Source organism: Sebastes fasciatus, chromosome 4 (genome assembly GCF_043250625.1).
Source record: "Sebastes fasciatus isolate fSebFas1 chromosome 4, fSebFas1.pri, whole genome shotgun sequence".
NCBI lineage: Eukaryota > Metazoa > Chordata > Actinopteri > Perciformes > Sebastidae > Sebastes > Sebastes fasciatus.
The window spans coordinates 39556708-39574506 of NC_133798.1; the positions used below are offsets into that span (position 1 = coordinate 39556708).

Consider the following 17799-nt stretch of genomic DNA (forward strand, 5'->3'; position numbering starts at 1 on the left):
TCCAACCAAAGTTTTTTGTTTTTTAAACTTTTGACATTTATTTTGCATTTCCAGCTGTGGGTTGAACGTCATGAGCCTCCGTACAGAATCCAACAAACAATACAACATTTAAAGGTCCCATATGGTGCTCATTATCAGGTTCATACTTGTATTTTGTGTTTCTACTAGAACATGTTTAAATACTTTAATGTTCAAAAAACACTTTATTTTCCTCATTCTGTCAGCCTGAATATACCTGTACTCACCCTCTGTCTGAAACGCTTAGTTTTAGTGCATTTCAACAGAATTGCGTTGCTAGGCAACAGCTTGGGTCCATGTTTACTTCCTGTCAGCTGATGTTATTCACATACACTGCAACAGGAAATAAACTGGGACACATTTAGAATGTTTACCAGAAAGATGCAACAAGATCCAACATGTACATAAATCTGTGGATGTTAATAGATGATGTGGGAATGCTTGAAGCACAGCAGCAAAGTAAATAGAAGATTTAAATGTGAGATTGTTGGGATGAGATGGAGTCACTGATGTTCCAGCTTGTGCAGCGACTGGTGTGAGTTTACTCTTTTGATGGTAATTTCCTGTCGAGGGCCCTCCAGCCTCCGCTGCCTTTCTAGTGGGAGGAGATGAGCTGGGCCTCAGCGGGCCTCAGCGGGCCACGGCGTTTCTATCAGCCTCTCCACACAGCGGAAGCAGACAGTGAAAGGTGGCTCGGCCGGGGCCAAGAGGGGGCCCTGCTCCGTTACTCCTCTTTTCCAGCTCTCAATAGTCTCTTCATGTGTCTGAGCCAGCAGCCGCGAAGCAGGGCGAAGGGGGCGTTTATTAAAATATTGTTATTCAATGGTCTCTTTTCTGCCCGTGAACAAGAGGCAGCTGAGCCGTGCGTTCTGCTCTCTGACCTGCGCTGACTGTCTCTTTCCATGCCGTGATGCCTCATAATGGAATCGACTGTCGTGTTTATATTTAGTGAGAAAAAGGAAAAGGGTCCTACTTCCACTTTTTTTTTTTAAGCCTGTCTGAGCTTAAATCGGGCACAATGCCTGAGCTTTGTCTGTGTGAGAGGTCGGGGATGGAGCCGAGACCGACACAAAACGGTGTCGGATCTCCATCTGTCCAAAATATTTTGGTCAACAGGCAGATTGAGTTGGAGCTGTTTGGGTTCGGTCGCCATCGGCAACAGAAATAACAGGAAAACAGCTGAGCTGATGTCTAATATTCTTAAGTGGCTTAATTTTTTCTATTTCGACCACTGTGGTACAACTTGTGAGGCAATTTCCCCCGACAGGAAATTACTGTCGGCAGGGTCAGTTCACACAATGCAACGCTGATATGAGCAGGGCTGGAGCTACCTTTGAGGACACACAGGTCATGTCCTCTGGACATGTTCTGGGGACACATGGTGGGCTGATTCAGAACTAGCCTTTAGAGTAGTTTAACTACTTTTAGTCCAATGAGTAAATAAAGAGGTCGACCTAAAGAGAAAGTTCTCTACCGGTTTATTCCCGGCAGCATTTTGACCTTCATTAAAGGGACTGTTTGTAAGAATCAGAAATGTCTTGTTAACAGCTTCACCTGTGTCCGTTAAGTCAACTAAAGTCAGCGTCCTGTTGCTGGCGCTTGTGCTCGCTCTACATAGACATGAAGGAGCATCGCTCAACACAGTGAGGAGACACACGTCAGCTAAAAGCACAATATCACTCTATATTTCAGCTGCTTGGCAGTAATGTTAGCTGACCAGACCAAGGTCTCTCCATGAATCAATGCTGATCCTAGTGTTGGCTTTTCCCGCCTCAGCCTCCCGACCACGGCCGGAGGGAACGGGGGAGACGCCGGAGTTTTGGTCGGAGACGATAACGTTTCTCTCTGCGGAGCCCCGTCACTTCACAAGACACGGGAAACCTCTGTTGGTCTGGAGGAGCTGCAGCAGTTATTTCTGCACAAACGTCCACTGAACATTCACTAGATATTCTCAGAGCTAAACTAACTCTTCTGCAGTGTGGAGTGAGCAGCATGCACGTGAGAGGTGGAGAGAGAGAGAGAGAGAGAGAGAGAGAGAGAGAGAGAGAGAGAGAGAGAGAGAGAGAGAGAGAGAGAGAGAGAGAGAGAGAGAGAGAGAGAGAGAGAGAGAGAGAGAGAGAGAGAGAGAGAGAGAGAGAGAGAGAGAGAGAGAGAGAGAGCGCGGTCCTGGAGACCAAAGCTACGGTCTCCCCCGCGTCCTCCGACCGCGGCCAACACTGTTTAACAGACGGGCTTCACTAGATACAACCAAGAGGTTTTGGTGCTTCACTGTAGTTTGTGTTGGAGTCTGAGTCTGAACAGCGGAGACACACGCGAGCGACCAATAGGAACGCTCTCTCAATGAAATGACCTGTGATTGGTCAAAGTCTCCCGTCATCACGGGCTAGATGTTCTAAAGCCTGTAAACAGAGCCATGAGGAGCAGAAGTCTAGTTTTCTCTCAGAACACTTGAATTACAATATGCTGAAAGGTTATTATGGGATTTTTGCCCAATGATGCTAAAAATATACTGACTACTGAAGCTTTAACAGTCAACTTAATAATTAAAGATGATAGTCAGTTAATTGATTACTCAATTCACAGAAAATTAATCTGAAACTATTGTGATACCTGATGAACATTTAACGGTTCTAACATCTAAATGTGCTGATTTGATTCTCTTCTTTGTCTTATGTGATAGTAAACTGAATATATTTTGATTTTAGACACAATAGAGACCATAATCAGCCGATTAATTGGTTATGAAAATGATGGTCATTATTCACTGTATTTGATGCTCACTAGTTGCTGCATCACTGTAACTTCTCTCCTCTTCTTCCTCCCCTCCACAGTACCAGCTCAACGGCCAGATGTCTCGAATGGAGCCGTGCTTGATGGGCAGCACTCCTCGGTTGCACCCTGCGCCCGTCCCCCCCCGGTGGCCAGATGTGTCGCCAGCTAACAGCTGTTACACCAGCCCACCTATGCATTCATCCCGCTACGCTGCTTCTGGGGACATGTACTCTCCTCTGGGCCCACGCAGGAACTCAGAGTACGAACACTCGCAGCATTTCCCCGGCTTCGCCTACATCAACGGAGAGGCCACCACAGGCTGGGCCAAGTAGCCCGTAAACACACCGCTCTGCACAGCTGTGGTCAAGCTCCGGGCCTCCTCGAACTGGTGGATGCAACGTCTCTGAACACTTCCAATCAAGTACATCATCAAAAAAGGAGGAGCAGAGAGTGCCGATGCAAGGCAATAGGAATTATGGTATGGACGTACTGACAATTTGAAAAGACTCTGAATCAGTAGGGATGCACCGATACCACTCTGTTTCAGACCGAGTACAAGTACTTACATTTGGGTACTCTCCGATACCGAGTACCGATACGAGTACTTCTCTGTGCCAAAAGACCCTCGTTAACAGCCAGCTGGAGGGTGTCAGCAACACACGACAGGCTGGGGAGTCCTGCATACGAGGCGGTGCGCCGCCACCGGCTCTAGGTCGGCTTGGAAAGGCTCGGGGCGAAGGTGGCTCGTGGCCGCAGCTTTACAGCGCTCTCCGCCTGACCTCGCCGCACCGTGACGGGGCTCCCTGCTCCGGTGCGACTGTCGACCGGGGCAGACTGTCCTCAGTGTGCCCCAACCTCGTCGTGCCGCGTCCCACATAAACGACGCCAGGGGTCTGCGGCGATGTCGGCAACCCACCCGACCCGTCTTGAAACACGGACCAAGGAGTCTAACGCACGCACGAGTCAGCAAGTGCAAGCAAAACCCTGTGGCGCAAAGTGATCGCCGACGCACCGGCGCATCACCGGCCCGTCTCGCCCGCACCGTCGGGGAGGTGGAGCGTGAGCGCGTGCGAAAGGACCCGTAAGATGGTGACGAGAGGTTAACGTCGCGCTGCCGTAAAGTGGTATCGGTGCCATTGTATCGGAGCCGTTTTGCGAGTACGAGTACATGAGCACAGTATCGGAAACGATACACGATACTGGTATCGGTATCGGTATCGGTGCATCCCTCTGAATCAGTGATGATTGTGGTGTAACTTGTGCGGAGGTTTAATGAATTTTTTCTTCAACGATTGATGTGTTTTTGCTCACTGCTGGAGGAAACAAATCAAATCATAAAGATTGAACTTGCAGCAAAATCATTTTTTAAGAGTGCAATGCTGCTGCCAAGCTGTGCCTTTGTTTTAAGGAATGTACACCTGCGTTTCCCTCGTCAGTCTCACGAGTCAGCACACAGATCATCCCACCGACCCTCAGCCAGCTCTGTCGGTGACGGGCGGGTCAGTGTGCCGTAAACTGCCACTGACACCGGTCCGGTCTCAGTGACACCGCTGCCTCCTCTCGTTGCTCAGCACTGTGCAGCATCTTGTCGCGGGCTTGCTGCAGGATGTGGACGAACTGTACTGCCTTAACGTTCTTTTGGGAACACCAGTTACACACAGCGGCACAAAGACAGATATAAACTCCTCGATCGGTGTGTTGAGGTGTCTCCATCTGGGATAGTTTTTTTTAATGATTGAATGCAGTGACTCAAAAACAACTGTGCGAGTTTATTCCGTCGCAAGATGATTTTTTTGCTGTTTTACTGTGACATTATATAAATATATATATAGTATGTATTTTCTGTAACTTTGTAACATGGTGTATTCTTTATTTTCTATGTTACAATTGGTACTTTGTTCTCTGTTTTGTATGGTTAGTGAAAGACGCATTAACCTAGGGTTGTGTGTTTTATAATGCACTCGAAGCTACTGAGGACCTATTACCCTATGGGTATTTATAAAAAAGGGAAATTATCAAAGTGTACAGTAACATGAAGTCTAGTCACTTTTCTGTAAATAAAAGCACTGGAAACCGTCTGTGGTGACAATTTAAAATCTTGGTCAAATTGTCTTCTTTCTGTGTAAAAGTCCACAAAATAATTTTATTAAACACATTATTGTATCTATTTAATAATCATAATCAATGTCAGCACTGGAGCAATTGATTAAGTCCTGTTCTTTCTATCCTTTCTATGCCTGTTTATAAGACAGCTGTAAATTTTTTAAAGGGACTGTTTGTAAGAATCCTAAATGTCTTGTTAACAGCTTCACCTGTGTCCGTTAAGTCAACTAAAGTCAGCGTCCTGTTGCTGGCGCTTGTGCTCGCTCTACATAGACATGAAGGAGCATCGCTCAACACAGTGAGGAGACACACGTCAGCTAAAAGCACAATATCACTCTATATTTCAGCTGCTTGGCAGTAATGTTAGCTGACCAGACCAAGGTCTCTCCATGAATCAATGCTGATCCTAGTGTTGGCTTTTCCCGCCTCAGCCTCCCGACCGCGGCCGGAGGGAACGGGGGAGACGCCGGAGTTTTGGTCGGAGACGATAACGTTTCTCTCTGCGGAGCCCCGTCACTTCACAAGACACGGGAAACCTCTGTTGGTCTGGAGGAGCTGCAGCAGTTATTTCTGCACAAACGTCCACTGATCATTCACTAGATATTCTCAGAGCTAAACTAACTCTTCTGCAGTGTGGAGTGAGCAGCATGCACATGAGAGGTGGAGAGAGAGAGAGAGAAGGAGCGTGGTCTGTGAGTGAAGGCAGGCAGAGGAGCAGAGGAGCAGAGCAGACACAGCATCGTCTCCTCTGTGTCCTCTGACCGCAGTCGGGAGGCTGGAGCAGGAAGAGTTAACACTGTTTAACAGACGGGCTTCACTAGATACAACCAAGAGGTTTTGGTGCTTCACTTTAGTTTGTGTTGGAGTCTGAGTCTGAACAGCGTAGACACACGCGAGCGCGCATGAGACACCAACCCACAATGATTTATACCTGGAAGAAGTTACAAACAGTCCCTATTAGTATATTCTATCCCTAATAGAATAATTTAAGGTAGATTTCACTAATAACTTAACTTTATAATAACTGACATGTTGCCTTTTAAAAATGCATAATTCCACTTTCGCCTCCCGTCAAATCTCCGTCTTACGTTTTGATGTTGAAAAGGGAAAAAAACATTTTCTGAAGTCGTCTGAGCTGATTGTTTCTTCTCTATCTCCGCGACGCAGTGACAACACGGTCAGTGGGGGGTTGGGCCGGTAGCACAAGGGCCACACTGCAGAAAGAATTACATTTGTATAGAGAGAATGTCCCGCTGGGCCGGGGTCATTGCACCTCAGTCCCATAACCTTTGACCTCTGACCCCTGCCGAGATTTGTATTTATCCGAACATGGATCCTCTGTGTTGCGTCTCTACGAAATCCTGCAGGATTCACAACCGAGACTTTGAATTTAGAAAAACCTGTTAAGAGCAACAAAAAAATAAATAATTAAATGTCCAACCCACTATTGTGGTTTAATCATCTGACCTGAGTGTCAATATTAATATCTGCTGAAGATTTCAGAGGAAGATTGGTGATCCTGGGTTCGTGCACGAGGATGCATGACCACTATAGGTCTCATCTCTGACATCACCAAACAAGCACCTCCATTTTTGTGTGCTTTAAAATAAGTCTATAACTCACTGACTCAAGGATATTGCTTCTGCAGAATTTTTTGTATGAATCTAAAAAAATCAAAAAAAATCAAGAGATTTATTTGAAAATGTAAGATTGCAATTACAGAAACAAATGATGGGTTAATATTCTTAAACTCACAGTATCTATACATGGATAATGTTAGTATTGTCAGTGAAATACACCTAGTATGAGCCAAGTAGAAGTTTCTGTATACTTGTCATCTCTGATAAGTACATAAAAAGTAAACTGAAAGTATACTCTATTTTTCTAAGTTTAAAAGACACATACTAATAGCACACTTGAATAAACTTCTTTTTGGTAATGGTATCTGATCTTTTTCACATTAGTAGATACTAGCACCATCTATTCTCACTAAGGCAACGTGTTCTGCCTGGAAACGAGGCTCTGAATCCAGACTTAGTAAAAGCTGAGAATATTCAAGAGATAAGATCAGATATTCCTTTATTAGTCCCTCAGTGGGGAAATGTGCAGTGTACAGCAGCAAAGAGGATAGTGCAAAAAACAAGATGCATCAGCTAACACTGTAAAAAAGAGCTAAACAAAGTGTAACAAAATATGAACCATTTAAATAGAAAGAAGTATAAAAATAGGAGCAGGATATACAGTATTGACAATAAACAAACTATTAATAAAAATTGAACAAGTGGAAAATGATATTGCACAGTGAGAAAAAAATAGCTGTTTGATTACTTAATAGTTAACATAGTCCATAAGTTTTACAGCTTAGTTGAGTGGCATCGACTTTAACTTATTTCTGATATGTTCCTTCAGATCTTTAAATATTTCGTGACTGTTTTGTAACTGAAGAGCTAGAAGTTAGATAGCTAAGTTGTGTTTTTCAGTGCAGCCATTCTGAGGAGGCCAACAGCAGCTGAGTTTCTGAACTCAAGTGACATTAACACATTAGGTTCATTTGTACAGTTAGTTATTGATGGATTAAAAAGCAAAAAACAAGAAGCATCAGCTAACACAGTAAAAAAGAGCTAAACAAAGAGTAACAAAATATGAACCATTTAAATAGAAGGAAGTATAAAAACAGGAGCAGTATATACAGTATTGACAATAAACATCTATTAACAAAATTGCACAATTCGAAAATGATATTGCACAGTGAGAATGAATGAATGAATGAATGAAATTAATGAATGAAATTAATTAATGAAATGAATGAATGAATTAAATTCCACCTGAAGATATCAGGTTATTGATGGTAACCTAACACCAGCATTTATGTTATGTTTATTATTATTTATATTATGCAGTATAATCACCAGACTGTTGATTGGCGTATTAGAGTATTTGGATACTATATAATATGTTTAAACTGTATATGTGTGCTGCACTGAATCAGCCTGGTAGAGGAGAGAACAGCCCTGAAGTGAAGTGATGTGAAGTGAAGTGATGGAGAGGCAGTCAGGGGAGTTTCCCTGTTGACAGCAGCAGATCAAGGCCTCTAGAAGAAGGCTAGGACACTGATGGGGAGTAACGCATGCGCAGTGTAACTGAAGCTGCGCTCCTGCGTTGTGATTGGCTCAATTTCGGCCAGATTCTACTGCGCATGTGCTATGACCCCCGAGATGTGACGTATGATTTAGCCTCCTCTCATAGGCCTTGCAGCAGCAGACCTGGCTGACACTCATTCAGCTAGCCTGACAGCTAGCTAACTGCTCTAACCTCAGATAAACAGCATGGAGTTAAATAACATGTTATCACAGCTCGACACTTCCAACGAAGAGGACATCGAGAAGCTTCTGCGGCAGTTCATTAGAGAGGTTAGTGGAGGCTCTGCTCGTTATTAACTCAACCACAACAACCCGCAGCTAGCTGCAGCAGCTAACGGCAGCTAGCTCACAGCTAGCTCAACAGCTAGCTGTTGAGCTAGCTCAACAGCTAGCTGTGAGCTAGCTCAACATCTGGCCAGCAGACAGCTCCAGTATCACATGATGTTACATGATGTCACATGATGTTACATGATGTTACATGATGTCACATGATGTTACATGATGTTACATGATGTCACATGATGTTACATGATGTTACATGTTGTTACATGATGTTACATGATGTCACATGATGTTACATGTTGTTACATGATGTCACATGATGTTACATGTTGTTACATGATGTTACATGATGTCACATGATGTTACATGTTGTTACATGATGTCACATGATGTCACATGATGTTACATGATGTTACATGATGTCACATGATGTTGCATGATGTCGCATGATGTCACATGATGTTACATGATGTCACATGATGTCGCATGATGTCGCATGATGTTACATGATGTTACATGTTGTTACATGATGTCACATGTTACATGATGTTACATGATGTTACATGTTGTTACATGTTGTTACATGATGTCGCATGATGTCACATGATGTTACATGTTGTTACATGATGTCACATGTTACATGATGTTACATGATGTCGCATGATGTCACATGATGTTACATGATGTCACATGATGTCACATGATGTGACATCATGTGACATCATGTCACATGTGACATCATGTAACAACATGTAACAACATGTAACATCATGTAACAACATGTAACAACATGTAACATCATGTAACAACATGTAACATCATGTAACATGATGTCACATGATGTCACATGATGTCACATGATGTTACATGATGTTACATGATGTTGCATGATGTCGCATGATGTCGCATGATGTCACATGATGTTACATGATGTCACATAATGTGACATCATGTGACATCATGTCACATGATGTCACATGATGTTACATGATGTTACATGATGTTACATGTTGTTACATGATACATGTTGTTACATGATGTCACATGATGTCACATGATGTTACATGATGTTACATGATGTTGCATGATGTCGCATGATGTCGCATGATGTCACATGATGTTGCATGATGTCGCATGATGTCACATGATGTCACATGATGTGACATCATGTGACATCATGTCACATGATGTTACATGATGTTACATGATGTTACATGTTGTTACATGTTGTTACATGATGTTACATGTTGTTACATGTTGTTACATGTTGTTACATGATGTTACATGTTGTTACATGTTGTTACATGATGTTACATGTTGTTACATGTTGTTACATGATGTTACATGTTGTTACATGATGTTACATGTTGTTACATGATGTTACATGTTGTTACATGATGTTACATGATGTCATATGATGTTACATGATGTTACATGTTGCCTCGTTAAACATCTCACACCAAACTAATGAATGAGTCAAACTGGACAATGCTGCTGTTAACACCACCAACGTATTGCTAATGATGCCTGCTCACAGTGCACCTAGAGTTATATAGAGTTATACAGAGTTATATAGAGTTATATAGAGTTATACAGAGTTATATAGAGTTATATAGAGTTATATAGTTATATAGAGTTATATAGAGTTATACAGAGTTATATAGAGTTATACAGAGTTATATAGAGTTATACAGAGTTATACAGAGTTATATAGAGTTATATAGAGTTATACAGAGTTATACAGAGTTATACAGAGTTATATAGAGTTATACAGAGTTATACAGAGTTATACAGAGTTATACAGAGTTATATAGAGTTATACAGAGTTATATAGAGTTATATAGTTATATAGAGTTATACAGAGTTATACAGAGTTATACAGAGTTATATAGAGTTATACAGTGTTATACAGAGTTATATAGAGTTATACAGTGTTATACAGAGTTATACAGAGTTATATAGAGTTATACAGAGTTATACAGAGTTATACAGTGTTATATAGAGTTATACAGAGTTATACAGAGTTATACAGAGTTATATAGAGTTATACAGAGTTATACAGTGTTATATAGAGTTATATAGAGTTATACAGTGTTATATAGAGTTATATAGAGTTATATAGAGTTATATAGAGTTATACAGTGTTATACAGAGTTATACAGAGTTATATAGAGTTATACAGAGTTATACAGAGTTATATAGAGTTATACAGTGTTATACAGAGTTATACAGAGTTATACAGAGTTATATAGAGTTATACAGAGTTATACAGAGTTATATATAGTTATACAGAGTTATATAGAGTTATATAGAGTTATACAGTGTTATATAGAGTTATACAGAGTTATATAGAGTTATACAGTGTTATACAGAGTTATACAGAGTTATATAGAGTTATACAGAGTTATACAGAGTTATATAGAGTTATACAGTGTTATACAGAGTTATACAGAGTTATACAGAGTTATATAGAGTTATACAGAGTTATACAGAGTTATATATAGTTATATAGAGTTATATAGAGTTATACAGTGTTATACAGAGTTATACAGAGTTATATAGAGTTATATAGAGTTATATAGAGTTATACAGAGTTATACAGAGTTATATAGAGTTATACAGTGTTATACAGAGTTATACAGAGTTATATAGAGTTATACAGAGTTATACAGAGTTATATAGAGTTATACAGTGTTATACAGAGTTATACAGAGTTATACAGAGTTATATAGAGTTATACAGAGTTATACAGAGTTATATATAGTTATACAGAGTTATATAGAGTTATATAGAGTTATACAGAGTTATATAGAGTTATATAGAGTTATATAGAGTTATACAGTGTTATACAGAGTTATACAGAGTTATATAGAGTTATACAGAGTTATATATAGTTATACAGAGTTATATAGAGTTATATAGAGTTATACAGTGTTATATAGAGTTATATAGAGTTATATAGAGTTATATAGAGTTATACAGTGTTATACAGAGTTATACAGAGTTATATAGAGTTATATAGAGTTATACAGAGTTATATAGAGTTATATAGAGTTATACAGTGTTATACAGAGTTATATAGAGTTATATAGTTATACAGAGTTATATAGAGTTATACAGAGTTATACAGAGTTATACAGAGTTATATAGAGTTATACAGTGTTATACAGTGTTATACAGAGTTATATAGAGTTATATAGTTATACAGAGTTATATAGAGTTATACAGTGTTATATAGAGTTATATAGAGTTATATAGTTATACAGAGTTATATAGAGTTATACAGAGTTATATAGTTATACAGAGTTATATAGAGTTATACAGTGTTATACAGAGTTATATAGAGTTATACAGTGTTATACAGAGTTATATAGAGTTATACAGTGTTATATAGAGTTATATAGAGTTATACAGTGTTATACAGAGTTATATAGAGTTATACAGTGTTATATAGAGTTATATAGAGTTATACAGTGTTATACAGAGTTATATAGAGTTATACAGTGTTATATAGAGTTATATAGAGTTATACAGTGTTATACAGAGTTATACAGAGTTATATAGAGTTATAGAGTTATATAGTAATATTAGCATGCTTTAGCTCGGCTACTGGGAAGTGATTATGTCATTTTCCAAGAGGCTGGGGTTCATTCATAATAAGTTGTGTTTAATATGCAACTATATCTGTTTATATTACATCTATTTTTATATTTTATACTTCTAGTGTAATACCTCTGTTTAGATTTATTACATCTACTTTACCTGTTTTATTTGCTTTATAACTGTGTGTGTTTTACCTGTTAGATGTTTCACCTGCCTCGTTTAGTCTTGTCAAGTATTTGTTTTAAAGCACTGACCAGAAGTGGCAACTGTGAATCTCGTTGTATTTAATACGATGACAATAAAGCGTTCTATTCTATTCTATTCTATATGTGTCTGTGAGGTGTCAGTCTGAGTTGTTTGGTGTCCACAATGATCATCTTGTCTGTTTCAGAACAGTCACACCTTCAGTTTTGACCAAAAGGAGGAGACCCTGCGGAGTGTAAGTACTAGTTATCTGAGCAGTTGGTTATTAGATGATCATTGTAGCCCAGTTGTGTTATAATTTTCTCATTCTGTGTCATTTCAGAAGCTGTGTCAGAGCGTGTTGTCGGTTCTCGGGAGGAAGGTGCAGCCCAGCTGTCAGAAGACATGTCTGGAGACACTCCGCATCCTGTCCAGAGACAAGCGTGTCCTCGCACCTGTAGCCACCAGGGAGGGCATGCTGATCCTTGGAGGGATGGCGAGGCTGAACGCTGGAGAGGAAGGAAATGACAACCAGAAAAGCTCTCAGGAAGACACCCTGTCAGAGGAAGAGGAGAGGGTGGTGGTGGAGGCCTTGAAGTGCCTATGCAACGTGGTGTACAACAGTCCTGCAGCTCAGCAGGTCAGTGTAGACGTGCAGCTGGCTCATGGCCTCTGTGCCAACCTGCGTACAGCCCGCACATGGCACCATGAGGTGGGCCTCTTCACACTGCGCCTCCTCTTCCTGCTGTCTGCACTGAGGCCCGATGTGAGAGGGGTTTTGAGGAGAGAATTGCATGCTGTGAGACTACTGACGGAGGTCCTGGAGCACACCCTGGATGTGAGCTGGGTCGGTCCCTATGAAGCCGCCCGTCCAGATCCACAGGCCCTGCCCATGCCTGCAGCGGACAATGAGAGATCAATGGAGGCGCTCAAAGCCTTGTTCAACCTCACACTGTCTGACACTGGTGGTGAGGTGAGTGTGTTGTAAGGCTGTTTTACTCCAGTCTTTTGGGTTTGTTCTCTGACTCGTTGTCATAAGTACAGTATGTATGGAGGGGTTAAGAGCAGATCAAGTATGCATCACCAGAAACGTAAATGTTTCTGGCTCAGTCATGTGGTCAATTACAGGTTAGACTGTCTTTTGTCCAGAGAGATCATACATCTGCTCACCACTGTGGCGACTTCAGGAAACAAACAAAAAGCAGCTGAGAGGCTGAGGTCAGGCCGGTTCGCTTGTCCGATGCGCTACTTAAATGATACACTGAGATTTGAAAAATACGTTGAACAAAATCTAGTTTAATGAAAATTATCGACTTATTATAACATGCACAAAATCAATCAACAGCGATCAAAAGGAAAATACGGCGACCCACTCTTCCCTCTCTTCCCTCTCTTCCCACTCTTCCCTCTCTTCCCTCTCTTCCCTCTCTTCCCACTCTTCCCTCTCTTCCCACTCTTCCCACTCTTCCCTCTCTTCCCTCTCTTCCCTCTCTTCCCTCTCTTCCCACTCTTCCCTCTCTTCTCTCTCTTCCCTCTCTTCCCACTCTTCCCTCTCTTCCCACTCTTCCCTCTCTTCCCTCTCTTCCCACTCTTCCCTCTCTTCCCTCTCTTCCCTCTCTTCCCACTCTTCCCTCTCTTCCCTCTCTTCCCACTCTTCCCACTCTTCCCACTCTTCCCTCTCTTCCCACTCTTCCCACTCTTCCCTCTCTTCCCTCTCTTCCCTCTCTTCCCACTCTTCCCACTCTTCCCTCTCTTCCCTCTCTTCCCTCTCTTCCCACTCTTCCCACTCTTCCCTCTCTTCCCTCTCTTCCCTCTCTTCCCTCTCTTCCCTCTCTTCCCTCTCTTCCCACTCTTCCCTCTCTTCCCTCTCTTCCCTCTCTTCCCACTCTTCCCTCTCTTCCCACTCTTCCCTCTCTTCCCTCTCTTCCCACTCTTCCCTCTCTTCCCTCTCTTCCCTCTCTTCCCACTCTTCCCTCTCTTCCCTCTCTTCCCACTCTTCCCTCTCTTCCCACTCTTCCCTCTCTTCCCTCTCTTCCCTCTCTTCCCTCTCTTCCCTCTCTTCCCACTCTTCCCTCTCTTCCCACTCTTCCCTCTCTTCCCTCTCTTCCCTCTCTTCCCACTCTTCCCTCTCTTCCCACTCTTCCCTCTCTTCCCTCTCTTCCCACTCTTCCCTCTCTTCCCTCTCTTCCCACTCTTCCCTCTCTTCCCTCTCTTCCCACTCTTCCCTCTCTTCCCACTCTTCCCTCTCTTCCCACTCTTCCCTCTCTTCCCTCTCTTCCCTCTCTTCCCACTCTTCCCTCTCTTCCCTCTCTTCCCACTCTTCCCTCTCTTCCCTCTCTTCCCTCTCTTCCCTCTCTTCCCACTCTTCCCTCTCTTCCCTCTCTTCCCACTCTTCCCTCTCTTCCCTCTCTTCCCACTCTTCCCTCTCTTCCCACTCTTCCCTCTCTTCCCTCTCTTCCCACTCTTCCCTCTCTTCCCTCTCTTCCCTCTCTTCCCACTCTTCCCTCTCTTCCCTCTCTTCCCACTCTTCCCTCTCTTCCCACTCTTCCCTCTCTTCCCTCTCTTCCCTCTCTTCCCACTCTTCCCTCTCTTCCCACTCTTCCCTCTCTTCCCTCTCTTCCCACTCTTCCCTCTCTTCCCACTCTTCCCTCTCTTCCCTCTCTTCCCACTCTTCCCTCTCTTCCCTCTCTTCCCACTCTTCCCTCTCTTCCCTCTCTTCCCACTCTTCCCTCTCTTCCCTCTCTTCCCTCTCGTGAACAGCTGATTATATAAACTATGGGTGCCGCCCATATCCATGTGACCCAAATCATCCCGATCATATAATAATAAATGACAATATCCCCAACACTAACGAATACCAACACCAAAAATATAAACCATCACAAACCTAACATTAATACAAACATTAGGTCACCAGTAAGTCGTGACAGTGAGCCAGCATGCACAATACCAGGACCCTGAAACTGAAGCAGCTAAATGGAATTCAGCCATCAATAATGTTATTTATATACACCTGTGATTTTCCTACTGTGATAAAATGTCTCTTCTTTCATAGGCTACAAACACACAGTTCAAAAACACTAGCATCTCATCCTGTGAATGAAATGGGATGATATTTGGTACATATGCTTTCTGACCAGGTGTCATTATTATATGTGGTTGTGATTGATGTCGTTCATGACGTAGTTATCATGTAATAGTTTGTAGCTACAGCTAATTTCTGAAAATCACTATCAAACTTGGCAGTTTTGCCACATTTCATGCAATTTGGACTGAAGGGGACACGTGACCGCGGAGGCTGCATCTGACACAGTGTAAGTCTTAATGACATCAAATTTAGTTCTTAGTTGTCCAGTTAGACCCCCCCACCCCCTCCTCTGTGATACCGTAGAAATCCAAACTCCCTCTTCCTCTGATCTCACTCCGTCTCGTAGCTCTCCTCTTTTTGCTCTTTAGACGCCTCGTTGAATTTGAAGGCAGCTATTTTTGCAGTTAGTTTGCTTCCAGGTCCCTGTCCATGTAGTTTATTTTCTACCTCATTGTTTTGCTTTACTTCTGAACAATGAAACTGTCGGCTTGGAATTCATGTTTTTGTACATCCTTGATTTGACAGGAGGACGACCACCAGTTCCGACTCATCGCCGCCATCCTGCGTCATCTGTTGATGCTGAAGACTGAGACCGAGGAGAAAACGGAGGAGGCACACAGGTGGGAAGTCTGTCCTCTTTAATATTTGAAACTCTTTTCGTGAGCTACACCGTGAACATTTTATCAAGGCGCCCTGCACTTTACAACCTGTGAAACCGGTCAAACTTCATTTGAAAGTGATTTGTATAGAAAATCACCCGTCTGGCGTCTGGAGAAGCGCTGAGTGTCCACCAAGCAGCTGTGAGTGAGCGAGCGGCTCACTGCAAACTAAGACTTATAGCCCGCGGTCCGATAGCAGACTGCGGTGTCGTGGGAAAATCAGAGATGTTTCTTTGGAGCCTTGTTTGATGTTTCATCTTCTAGATGCTCTGTGCTGTCACAGTATCTTCTTCTCATGGTAATTTAATGCAGGAATGCCAAGAATCTGTGGCCACACACTGAAATTTAAACAGCGTCATATAAAAGAGACTGATGTGTCTCTTGACCTGTGGAGTCGGTGGCTGAGCTGGTCCATTGACCAACCTAACTTTGTTTGTTTGAATGTGAGTCTTGTGACAGAGCTGGTCTAAGTGGAGTGTGAATGGGTAAAGTTGTTTTATAAAGAAAACAGCAAAGTGACATGAAAGCAGGTTTGAGGTGTAAAAAAAAATCTGAACCAACTTTAAGATCCGTGTGCATCCATCACACAAATAAGAAGACATTTCAGGTTTTCTTCTCCAATCACAAACATCCTGACAATACAAGATTACTCTACACACTAGCACACAACATTATAAGGGTTGCCTCTCCAGGTGGAGCTACACACCACCTTTTCCTCCTCACGGTTATGAGTCGTGCATCGGAAGAGCTGTGATATTTGGTGTTGGCAGAATATTCACCATATAAGCTGTTTCCTCCATCTCGGCTGTCCAGCTGTCCCTGACAGCAGCTTTATGTCTTCTCAAATCCATCATTTCAGAGGTCTCATTATTTGTCTCTAATTTGCCGTCGTTGGTCTTCTCAGACAGTATCGACATAAATATCCAGATCAAATAGATAAAACTCGGGCAGCCTTGATGAATCTGCCAACAGTTTAGAAGATAGAATGTTCTACTTAGTAAACACAGCTGGGTATTGTGGTGTTGTTATTAAGTCATTAAGATATATTTTATATTTTTGTTTAATCTCCAGCCATGCCATCAACCTGCTGAATAACCTGCCCGTGTCCTGCCTGGACGTGTTGATTGACGTGCCTGTCCAGGGAGGACTGGAGATATATGGTGGGAAAAACATGGATGGAGTCCAGATGTTGATAGACTTCATGGAGAAAAGGATGGACAAGGTAAAGTTCATCCTCTGCAGCGAATACAAAGAGAACTGGCTGTTCACACACTGAGACTCTCCTTCAAGAGCGGTTAAATATATCACAGTATAGTGCACGTGATACAAGTGGAGTAAACGCCTGAGCTTCCATGTAAACTAAGATGCATACATTTTAAACAAAGGTAGCCGGCCACGGGACACATTTTTGTGACATCTTGCATTTATTTGATATTTGAGATCTGAATACAGGAAACAGGGAAGCTCCTCGGCCTCGCAGAACGAAAATATACTCACAAATAGGGATGTTAATAATTAACCGTTTACCGACATTAAGCATTTTAACCGATTAACACTATCGGTTAAAACGGTTAAAAGAAATGTTAATAATTAATTAAAAAGCTGAGAAAAACTCGTCACTTAAAGGAGAAAAGCTGGTCCACCTTAAGAGAGTCTGAGCCGGCGTTACAGATACAGGAAGTTGTCTTCCGTCTATAGCTCGCTGAGCGGAGGAGTTGTAGCCTCGTAGCATTTATTCACTGACAGATAAACGGTACACACACTGTCTGCTACACCTACGTTCACAGCTCGAACGCCACCGACAACACAGTGTTTTGGAAACTCGCTGAAGTTACACCCTGCTGACAGAGCGGATGTGTGTGACTACAGCGGGCACGGAGCCACCGGCAACGCTAGCAGCTGCTAACGTAGCACAAACATACACACTGTTTGTTGGATAATCGCTAAAGTT

General features: G+C 42.3%; 2 protein-coding genes across 7 annotated transcripts in view; both read left to right on the forward strand.

Annotated features, from left to right (window-relative positions):
* rfx4 (regulatory factor X, 4) overlaps window positions 1–4957 on the forward strand; it is a 30255-nt gene extending 25298 nt beyond the window's left edge. For all 3 annotated transcript variants that reach the window (XM_074634206.1, XM_074634205.1, XM_074634208.1), the window contains exon 18: window positions 2850–4957. In XM_074634206.1, the coding sequence (XP_074490307.1) occupies window positions 2850–3122 (273 nt within the window). In that variant the 3' untranslated portion in view covers window positions 3123–4957. The remainder of the gene's footprint in view (window positions 1–2849) is intronic.
* Window positions 4958–8123: 3166 nt separating this feature from the next.
* Window positions 8124–17799, forward strand: part of ric8b (RIC8 guanine nucleotide exchange factor B) — a 29771-nt gene continuing 20095 nt past the window's right edge. For all 4 annotated transcript variants that reach the window (XR_012593724.1, XR_012593723.1, XM_074634225.1 and 1 more), the window contains exons 1-5: window positions 8124–8303; window positions 12310–12357; window positions 12445–13074; window positions 15715–15809; window positions 16920–17070. Coding sequence is in view for 2 of the 4 variants with exons in the window: in XM_074634225.1 (XP_074490326.1) it covers window positions 8220–8303; window positions 12310–12357; window positions 12445–13074; window positions 15715–15809; window positions 16920–17070 (1008 nt within the window). In the remaining 2 variants the exon portion in view is untranslated. The remainder of the gene's footprint in view (window positions 8304–12309; window positions 12358–12444; window positions 13075–15714; window positions 15810–16919; window positions 17071–17799) is intronic.